Source organism: Coffea eugenioides, chromosome 6, assembly GCF_003713205.1.
Source record: "Coffea eugenioides isolate CCC68of chromosome 6, Ceug_1.0, whole genome shotgun sequence".
Lineage (NCBI taxonomy): Eukaryota > Viridiplantae > Streptophyta > Magnoliopsida > Gentianales > Rubiaceae > Coffea > Coffea eugenioides.
Window position 1 is genome coordinate 48183794 of NC_040040.1, and position 11755 is coordinate 48195548.

Sequence of the window (11755 nt, forward strand, 5' to 3'; positions counted from 1 at the left end):
CACTGGTGAAAACCATCACCTATTGAACCCAAGATCTATATGGCGATTATTAAGAAATAAATAAACGATAAAATAGCGGAAGCGTACCTGAATCCATATTGATAAACTTGATACTTGAATCCCTAGAGATTTGGGGTGGCCTTCCAGGTCAACAGGTATTCACCGATCCTTTGAGAGAGGCCTTTAGTTTCTCTCTGGTATCTTTCCTGACGATGGGATATCAGGGAAGAGGTATTTTGTGGTATTAGGGAATACGACAACTAAAACGATACCTGTGACCTGGGGACCATAACCCTATTTATAGGTAACATTCCTGTTACCTTTGGAGCCCTATTTCAGCCCATCATTGAAATAGGAGCCCATAAGTTTCTACACATAAAAGGGCCCACATCCTATTAGATACATTAAACCCAAACTATATTTGATCACTTTAATTGGGTTTAACCTTAATTGACAGTTTGCAATACATAATTATTCACATATAAGTCCAATGTTGGATTAAGGATCCAACATATTATGGGTCTAAGTATTTAGGTTGACCGGAAATTATAAAAGATTGGGTTGGGTTAAGTTAAACTTAATCAAGTTTATATAGTTAGCTTAGGAAGGGTTGGGATGAGTGGTAAGATGGGAGGAATCGTAAGTAGGAAATTTTGAATGTAAAACCTCCTACTTATTAAAAAAAATGTTTAAGTAGTTAGATTGGCCAAAAACTATCAACTAAAACTTGGAGTCGGGTTCAATTGAAAACATATTTGGGTTGAAATACTTTTGTCGACAAGCAATTTTAAGGTTAATTTTATGTTATTTGATAGATTAGGTTTCTGATAAAAAAAAATACGTGAGTTTTGATTCATGAAAGTAAAGCTTTGTGCATAGAGTATGCTCATATAAACAACTTTCTACAAAACTAGTAACAAAAGTTAAATCAAAAACGCAAAATTTCAACTTGGTTTGTCTAGAGAAAATAAACTATAAAGTGCTTGAAATTGATTTGAGGTTTTTGATTATCTATGTGTTTCCTTTGGTAGATGGCATCCACTCTTAGGGTTGCAAACGAACCAAACCGTTCGAGTCGAGCTCGAGTGTGTGTATATATATATATATATATATAATTTTTTATTTTAATAATAAAATTATATATCTATCCCTAATTTTTTATTTTTTATTAAGAGAAAATTAAGAAAAAAAATATTATTTTATTCATTTTTTTAAAAAATAAAATAATTATTTTTTTGAGCTCGAACTCGTGTTCGAAGTTGACTCGAATTTGAGTCGAGCTCAAGCTCGAACTTTAGATTGGTAGTTTGTCGAGCTCAAATTTGAGTTCAAGTTTGATAAAATTAACTCAAAGTTCAACTCGATTAGGCTAAAGTTCAATTTGACTCGATTCGTTAGGAGCCTCGAACCATTTATTTGGGCTGAGAGACATTGCAATAGAGCTGCTCATAAGCTAGCTCAGTGTGCTACAGTCATTATTGACCGTGAAGTCTGGTGGTGCAAGATAGTGCACTTCGAACCGCATCCATAATGTACAATTCATACTTTTGGAGATTTGGTAATATTTGACGGTACGTATCAATGAAGGTGCCAAGTTGGGCTCAATTAAACTTGTATTTGGGTGTTTTTCTCGAGTCAAAACTAAGCTTGGTTTTTGGTAAAAGGTTTTAAAACTTGCACTTTTATTCTGCACTATAGATTCTTTGTTTTGTTTCTAGTACATGGGGCCTGTTTGGAACCTGAGTTTTTTGGGAGTTTGTCTAAAACTTTACTGTAGTGCACTGTAGAAGTTTTTGAAAAAATTTTGTAAAATTTTTTTATAAGGTGAAAAACTTGTTTGTAGGAGTTTTTTTGTAAGGCGAAAAACTTTTTTTCCTTTTCTTTTTTTTTTCTCTTTCTCTTTTTTTTTTCTTTTTTTTTCTTTCCTTTTTCTTTTCTTTCTTCTTCTTCCCCGTTACCTCTGCCTCCTAGCAGCAACGCAGCAATGTCTAAGAGATCAATGTCTAAAGGGAGTGTCACCCTAGAGCCTTCATGCGTGCTTAATAATAATCTCACCCCTCAAAGGAGCACTTTATATGTGCACACACTTTTTTTTAAAAAATTTTGGTTATTGTATTAATAATACGTATATATTGCACATTATTTCAAGCTTACTTCGACATTTAAATGGGGCACTTTTAGGTCATATTCCAATTATTGCATTATATATTTATTCGTTTTAATAAACTGTCATCATGCATCAACTATAGAGGGAATGCCGCATAGGAAATCCCATGATAGGAATAAGCCATCTTACTTCTCGGATATTAGAAACTCAGAATAACTAATTATTAATTTAAGAAACTCGCAACTACGAAAGTCACACATCCAAAATTTAGGAGCGCATTTGAATTACAATTTTCGCAATTTTATGTATCTTATTATCATAATGTATTTTACTCTCATAATCATTCACAAAAGTGATGATCACTAACCTATTTTACCCATCCCATTTTCATTTGTCATCACACAAATTAAATATAGTGAAAAAAAGACTATGTATCATACTCTTACCATGGATGAATTCCACTTACAAGTATTTCAATCAATAATGAAGTCAAGACTTTTTTCTAGAGGGGCTAAAATTTGTTCTAACATAATTATTTTTATGTGTTATGCTCAAAATAGTTTTTCATCTATTTAAATATAAGACATCTAAATATATCAAATATTAATTTTAATTATAAAGGGAAGTAAAATATAAATCATTTTTTTAAGAAAAAAATTAATTCAAATGTAGTTAATTCACACACACACATACATATATATTATCATAATATAAACTAAATGGCTAACTTTGTTTTACACAAATATTTACACAATATGAATTAAATTTTTAAGAACTTTGGGGAGGAAGGGGGCTATGGCCCCCATTAGCCCCCATTGATTCCACCATTGATTTCAATGGCGTCTTAATTCCAAACTTGCAAAATTACAAAGGAGAAAGCAACTGATCACAAAATGAATCTTATACCATAGTGATCCCACTGAAATATTTTAAAAAGGTTCAACAAATTTACTTCCAAGAAATACAAGTCTCACTGAACATTTTTTTCTGTAGTATGAACTCCCCAAAATTCGATAGAATTAATTAAATCACTAATATTAGTTTTCATACTAAAAATTGATTAATGTAAAAAAATGTTCGCATCTTTGTACAAAATTGTCAAACCAAATGCATAATGTTTGTAAGTATTTTATTTTGAAATAATTTTCATCTATTTAAATATATGACATCTAAAAATATCAAATATTAACTTTAATTATAAAATGATGTAAAAAATAAATAAATTTTTTAAAGAAAAAAATTAATTCAAACGTAGTTAATTCACACATACACGCACACATATATACATATATATATTCATAATATAAACTAAAATTGTAAAAAATTAGGAGGGTCAACTTTGTTTTACACAAATATTTACACAATATGAATTAAAATTTTTAAAACTTGGGGGGAGGGGAGGGGAGGGCTATGGCCCCCATTGGTTCTATCATTAATTTCAATAGCGTCTTAATTCCAAACCTGCAAGATTATAAAGAAGAAAATAACTGATCACAAAACGAATTTTACACTATAGTGATCTCACTGAAATATTTTAAAAAGATTTAGTAAGTTCACTTCCAAGAAATACAAGTCTCGCTAAACATTTTTTTGTAGTACGAACTCCATAAAATTCAATAGAATTAATTAAACCATCAATATTAATTTTCATACTAAAATCTGATTGGTGTAAAAAATGTTCGCACCTTTGTACAATATTATCAAATCGAATGCATAATGTTTGTAAATATTTCATTTTGAAATCAAATAAAACATGCAATTACATTTATTTCTATCCATATATCATTCATTTTCTAATATAAATTTCTATTATTATTTCAAGATCTATCTTCTGTAAACACGCAATTCTTGAATGATCTACACATTTTGTTATACTTTGAACTATTGTTAGACAAATCTTAAATTTTAATTATGCTGGTATAATTTTTTAAACATTTTTCAAATTTACCTTCTCTTTTAATTTCTTTCAATAACGTAAGCTCGTGCGTAGCACGGGTATTCATATTAGTTTATCAGTATTTCTCGTGACGTTACTCGAGCCATTTCTTTCTAAATCATCACGTTTTAGCTTCTAGTGTTTGATTGGATAGATGTCTTGCTTTTTCAAGTGACAAAAACTTCTTAGGAGCCAAGACTTTACTTGATAAGCAGAATACAATCTTATCATTGATGTTATGCAATTGATCATCCAAGCTTGGATTGTTAATGAGAAGTATAACAAAGGTGATTTACATCTTCACATTCATCTAACCATAATAGTGTATATATTATCAATATATATATAATATAGTGTATATACTGTTAATATATATAATATTAACTCTTTATTTAACTTGAAAGCTATGAGTATAATACTTTTCAAACATCTCACAGGAAAGTCTTGACTTTAATTGGTATGTTTAGCTTCCACAAATGGGATCAAATCTCATCCTCTGAAATATTACTATCCAAAGCTGCATTTTGTTAGTTAGTGGATTGTTGCTCTATGAGAATGCTAGGCACATTTGACCAATGACGAGCCATTTTAAGAGAAGTGTCAAATGACTATTTCTTGATTTCATTTGTCACCCAATAGAATACTCATGATCAACTCGAATTTATCTTCTTCTTTTTTTTGGCTCAAAGGATAATGAATTTTCTAAAAGATTATTTTTCTTGATTTCATTGGTGTCATTTATCTTTCATTTGTCATCCAATTGATGAAGATTGCAGGACATACCTTTTCTTCCTTTTTTTGGTCTAAAAGTTTCTATTTACGATAACTAATGGGATTTCTTATGTGAATTTCAGTTTAGTTTTGAGGGAGATATGCCTCAGCTAGGTTCATAATCTGGTCCAAAAAGTCTACAAATTCGGCCCTATGTTAGTAGGGTATTTGTATCAAAGTAAATTTACACTTTTTTCACTCCTATGCTCAATTCTTTTGTATATTGCTTCTGGAGTAAGAATAGTATAATTCCTTAAATTGAAGACATTGTAGAATGGGAGAACTTAGAAAAATATAAGAAAAAGACTATTGTATTCCTATATGGGTTTATATTTCGCTTTCTTTTTCTTTGATTAGGAAATGCTTTGGGATTTTGGTTTTGCTGGCTACTAATGCGATACATTCTTTGTTGGTTTTGCTATTTTATCACCTTAAGGATGGCACAATGAGAACTGTTTTGAAGTTTGTTGGCACTTCAAGAAACAGAGTTTTGCGAATTCTGCCCGAAACAATGATTGATGTATGTTGCTTTTAAACGTAAACCTATAGATGGGGTTTCGATCAAGAAAGGCCTTTACGACACTTAAATTGGTGTAAAGAGTTTTGGATATTGTATTGGATAATATCAAATGTGCCATTGAACAATAGGTTGTTATTTTATTTTTATAGTTAGAAATTATTGTTTTCATATATACAAAAAGCTTATATTTCAGGATTTTTTTGGCCTTATATTAACATGAATTATAGTAACAATGCAATACGCAAATGATTATGCAAAATATGGCATAGCCATACTTTATTTAAGAAGAATCTTTGTAGTTGCTTCAAGAAGATTGATTAATTAATTATTATATGCTTTTGCTTAGTAAATATGTATGTCTATATATATTAGAGGGCAGGTTTTTGACGAGGAGTTTTCACAAGTGTCAGAAATCTGAATCCCTTTTTATTATAATTTTAGATTTATTTTAATTCAATAATCCTTATCTTCTCCTTATTCCTTCACTCTTCCATTTACATGACCCACTAATCCACAAAATCAAAACTCATAAATTTTAACTAATAGATGATAACTACCCCTGCAAAATGATATCTGCAAGTTTCATATCTTACATTTACTATTGGTACTTACTACGTTACTGATAGCAATACTAACACTTATCACATCACTGATAACAATAAATAATTGTTAATTTAAGAAACTAACAACTACGAAAATCACATATCCAAAATTTAGGAGCCCGTTTGAATTACAATTTCCACAATTCTACATCTCTTATTGTCATAATGTATTTTATTCTCATAATCATTCACAAACTGATGACCACTAACCCATTTTCATTTGTCATCACACAAATTAACTACAGTGAAAAAATGCTATGTATTATACTCTTGCCATAGATGAATTCTACTTACAAGCATTTCAATCCGTGATGAAACCAAGATTTTTTTTTTCTGGAGGGGCTAAATTTTTTCCTAACATAATTATTTTTATGTGTTATGTTCAAAATAATTTTCATCTATTTAAATATATGACATCTGAAAACATCAAATATTAATTTTAATTATAAAGAGATGTAAAAAATAAATAAATTTTTTAAGAAAAAAATTAATTTAAAGGTAGTTAATTCACACAAATACACACATATATATATATATATATATATTCTCATAATATAAACTAAAATTGTAAAAATTAGGAAGGCCAATTTTGTTTTACACAAATATTTACATGATATTAATTAAAATTTTTAAAATTTAGGGGGAAGGGCTATGGCTCCCATTAACTCCCATTGGTTCCCATTGATTTAATGGCATGTCAATTCCAAATCTGTAAGATTACAAATGAGAAAACAACTGATTACAAAACGAATCTTATACCATAGTAATCCCACTGAAATATTTTAAAGATTTAGCAAGTTCACTTTCAAGAAATACAGGTATCACTAACCATTTTTTTGTAGTACGAACTCCACAAAATTTGACAGAATTAACTAAAACACCAATATCTTTTTTCATACTAAAAGTTGATTAATGTCAAAAATGTTCACACTTTTGTGCAAATTTATCAAATCGAATGCATAACATTTGCAAGTATTTCATTTTGAAATAATTTTCATCTATTTAAATCTATGACATCTAAAAAAATCAAATATTAACTTTAATTATAAAGGGATGTAAAAAATAAATAACTTTTTTAAGAAAAAAATTAATTCAAATGTAGTTAATTCACACACACACACACATACATAAACTCTCGTAATATAAACTAAAATTGTAAAAAATTAAAAGGGCCAACTTATATTTTACACAAATATTTAAACAATATGAATTAGAATTTTTAAAACTTAGCCTCTATTAGCCCCCCTTAGTTCCATCATTCATTTCAATGGCATTTCAATTTCAAACTTGCAAGATTATAAAAAAGAGAACAATTGATCCGATCTATTACCTATGCATATATTTCTCATTGCTCATACTATCTTGTGTAGATAATTTTAACCAAGAGTTCATCAAAGCTATCAATTGACAACCTTAGATAGGTAAATCATTACAAATAATCTAAAAAACTTTAAGTTGAGAAATTTAGTTAGATCCCTAGTTGTTATAATAACTTAGTTCAGATTATCTAAATACCATGCCAACTTAGCTCATCAAAATTTTAGACAATCAATTTTGTCGTGGTGAGGTTTGCTTATATGTTAATCTCAGTAGTGTGTGAGAGTTCTTCTCATAGATTAGCTTGTCACCTTGTGATGAGCTCTATAGTTCGTCATCCTTTGATGAGTTCAGCAATTTGTCATCTTTTAATGAGCTCTATAGTTTATTATCTTTTGAATTCTCTTCCCTAGTTATTGTATGCATAGAGTTTGTTTTTTGAGGACCTCAGCTCTTCGATTTTCATCAATGTCGGGTCTTCTCCTTTTTCAGCTCCTGACCATGTGATGAGCTTCTGAACTCGTTATCTCGTAATGAGGTTTTTGGTAAGATCTTCTTGCTTTCTTCTCATTATATTATGAGAATACTTTCCCATTTGCTCTTACTGATCACGATGAAATGATCTTAAGTTTGGAAGGTATGCTCGTAGGATCTTTATGTATTATTATTTACGGGAAGAGCACAACTGTCGATTCCCATAAATGGCGCCAATTGTAAAAGCAGAAAAAATCTACTGGCCAAACTGATTTGAATAGTTTAGCCAAATAAGCTGAGTTGCTGAGATGACTATGCTTGGTCAGGTTGAACTGACCTAGGTGCTTGATCGAGCCAAACTGACCTAGGGGCTTGATCGAGCCGAACTAACCTAGGTACTTAACAAGACTGACTTAGGATGTGCGTATGGCAAGCTAGCATTGTAATTATCAAGATCCCATGAGATAGAATATTACCGCCATCTGACCTATTGGGATGAGATAAACTATACTTGTTCAAACTGATGTAGGGGTTGGATGAACTGACCTCCAGTCAGCTCTTGAATATAACCTATATGCAAAAGAAATGTCAAAGGACTAGGCTTTAATCCTTGGAGTCATCCCAATGATCAAGTTAGTTTTTGAGTTATTGATATTTTTAGGAAAAGAGAAGTAGAGAATTGAGTGAGTATCAAATTATCCACCTTTGATGGCTTGCACCTATAATTATAGGATTGAGTGGGTTATAAATGAATCGTTTGATGATTATCCCATGGATTTTTTGATAAAGATGATCACCAAGTGATTGTCTCATGAGTTTTTTATAACAATAATCATTTGGTGATTATTATCTTATATTATCAAGTCACTGGGTATAAATTTGATGGTTCATTCACTTATCCATTAATAACAGCTCCCATAATTTGGATATAAGCGCTATCTAAGACCTTGGATATAACCATATTTTGGACCATGTCTAATCAACATCGTTCGGCCATGTCTGAACAATGTTCTTCTACCATGTCTGACCATTGTAGCTTGACCATATCCGACAAATGTAGTTCATCCATGATATATTAATGTTTGTGTTCTTGAATATGGCGTCGTCTGTGGGAACGCAAAAACATCCGAGAATGAAGTTTACGCGTTCTAGGAGCATGAAGGCCCTCACTATTGGGGCTGAGCAAAGTAACGCAGCTCAACAAGAAGATATTTCCGAAGGGCAAGAGTCTCCAAGAACTCAGCCTGCAAACATAGAAACCATAACCCGTATGGCCGAGTTTGTAACCGAGAACCCTAACATTTTCGAGGAGTTAGGGAGGTATCTTAAGAGACAAGACAAGCAGAAGGCCTAGTCCTCTAAAAGGAAGTCAGATGGATCTCCTAAGGATTCATCTGAAGAAGAATCCGATGGGAGGCGTCTAAGCCAGAGTGCTTCAAAACGAACATTCTCCAAGACTACCTCTAAGGTAGCCTCCCTAACCAAGGCTTTTTCCCGAGGTCTTTTAGGACGACGACCTAAGGAGGAACCTAGGCCTTTAGGAAGATTCGGGGTGAATTACATGAGAGTTCCACCTTTTACAGATGACATCAACGAGAAGAGGCTTCCCCCCAACTTTTAACTCCCCTCGATACCATCTTACGATGGCCGAGGTGATCCCGAAAACCACATCCATGCTTTCATCTCGGCCTTCCGCTTATATTGCATCTCCGACCCAGTCATATGCCGGGTTTTTCCAGTGTTTCTCCAGGAGACAGTTCGAAAATGGTTCTGGGGTTTAGAACCTAGGAGCATTTCAACCCTGGAGGAATTAGTAGAGAGATTTCTCCACCGGTTTGTATCCTCTTGACCTACAACCAGGACATCGACTTATCTGTTGAATATGCAATAGAATCCCGAAGAATCACTTCGGTCGTACGTCCAGAGGTTCCATGAGGAGAGTGTGCAGATACCTGATCCCAACGAGTAGGTCACAATCACTGCTTTTACCCATGGACTCGCTGCCGGGGTATTCAATACGGGGATCCACAAGAAGTATCCTCGTACACTCCAAGAACTGTGGCTGAAGGTTGAGAAAGGCATACATGCCGATGACCTCAACCGCATGAAGAAAGAAGTCCAAACCGCCTGCTCAAGAACCAATCCACGAAAGGGAAAAGACACTGGCCGAAATGAAATAGGCACTGGTGGCAGCTTCTAAAGTCCCAACCGGGATCGCCGAAGTGTGTTTGACAGGATATCCAAGGGGAAATCACCCATCTCCGAATCCGAATTAACCCGTTTAAACACCACCCGATCCCGAGTATTGTCCGTGATAGAACAGAACAACCTCGGAAGGGCACCTCTGAAGATGTTCGGGAGCAGAGACAAGAGGAACTCTAACCTTTACTGTTTGTACCATCGAGACATCGGGCATGAGACCGAAAACTACAACGACTTCAAAAGGGAGATCGAGCACCTTATTAGGCAGGGGCACTTAAAGCAGTTCATCCGTCGAGGTGGAGGTCATCAACATAACGAACCTCGACGCGATGGTCGGGGTGATCATGGCCGAGACAAACGGCGGACGTTGAGAGGCAGCTGTAGACCCCCTGAGGATCCCAAGGAGACAAAAAGGCCTCCCGGAGACGGATCTTTAGGTCATGGACTAGGGTATGGACCGAACATCGTCGGGGTCATCAACACCATCACCGGAGGTCCGACGGGAGGGGATAGTCAGAACTCTCGGACGAGGACCTACAGGCAAGCTAACTCGGATCAGGCCGAGTCAAGCTCTAGCCTATCCGAAGTGATCTCTTACGGACCCAACGATCAAGTCCCTGCTGCCTCGAGTAGCCATGAAACTCTGGTGATTGAGGTGCTCACCAACAATTACATTGTCAAGAAGGTCTATGTTGACCCAGGGAGTTCGATAGACATCATGTACCTCCGGACTTTTGAGAGTCTCAAGTTGACCAAGAAGTAGATGACCCCTGTTAGAACCCCCTAGTAGGGTTCGGGGGACACATCGTACATACTAAAGGGATGGTGACTCTGACAGGAACCATAGGGCATCACCCCCATTGTTGAACCATCCCTGTCAATTTCGTCGTGGTCAAGGCCGACTCTCCTTACAACTTGCTCTTGGGTCGATCCACGTTTAATGCTCTACGGGCGGTATATTCCACATATCACCTGAGTTTTAAATTTTCTACCCCGGCAGGCGTTGCCGAGGTAAGCAGCGATGTTTGCGTTACTCGAGAGTGCTACCTCGCCACTTTGCAAGCAACTTTCTCATCGGCCTCCGATACAAGGGTCGAGAAGAGGTTCAATATCCTCTCAATCGATTGCATCGATCCTCAACAAATCGGGAAGGATCAGAGGCTGGAGACTGGAGATGAAGTGGAAGATATTCCCCTGGACCCCGCAAAGCAGATTAGGTGGTCCGCGTCGGCATCTGTCTACCCGACCCAATTAAGAAAGATATGGTGAATCTTCTCAAATAGTACCGGGATGTCTTCGCTTGGGCCGCAGACGAGGTCCAAGGAGTCCCGCATCATCTCATGGTACACGAGTTGAATGTTGACCCCCAAGCACGCCCGGTCCAACAAAAAAAGAGACACCTCGGCCCTGAGGGCAGCCGAGCCGTAGGTGAAGAAGTGGACAAGCTCCTACCCGCAAAGATAATCCGGGAGGTCCAATTCCCTACTTGATTGTCCAATCCGGTCATGGTCAAGAAGGACACGGAGGCCTGGAGAATGTGCGTCTACTTCACCGACCTAAACAAAACCTGTCCAAAGGACTGCTACCCGTTGCCTAAAGTCGATACCTTGGTGGACTCGGCAATGGGTTATGAGATCCTTTATTTTCTTGATGCCTTCAAGGGGTACCACCAGATAGGAATGAATCAGGAAAACCAGGAGAAGACGGCCTTCTATACAGACCGAGACATATACTGCTACACTACCATGCCTTTCGGATTGAAGAATGCCGGAGCCACATATCAGCGATTGGTCAACCAAACCTTCAAATCTCAGATCGGCCGAAAT

The 11755-nt window shown here is 35.2% G+C and overlaps 1 protein-coding gene across 1 annotated transcript; it reads left to right on the forward strand.

Moving 5' to 3' along the window:
• Positions 1–10077: 10077 nt before the first annotated feature.
• On the forward strand, positions 10078–10692 carry LOC113774291. The gene has a single exon (XM_027318843.1). It carries the CDS (start codon positions 10078–10080, stop codon positions 10690–10692), a length of 615 nt encoding a protein of 204 aa, XP_027174644.1.
• The last annotated feature ends 1063 nt before the right edge of the window (positions 10693–11755 follow it).

Excerpts from the sequence above, each read along its gene's own strand:
- LOC113774291 (XM_027318843.1), top strand. The coding sequence starts at position 10,078 with ATGTTCGGGAGCAGAGACAAGAGGAACTCTAACCTTTACTGTTTGTAC.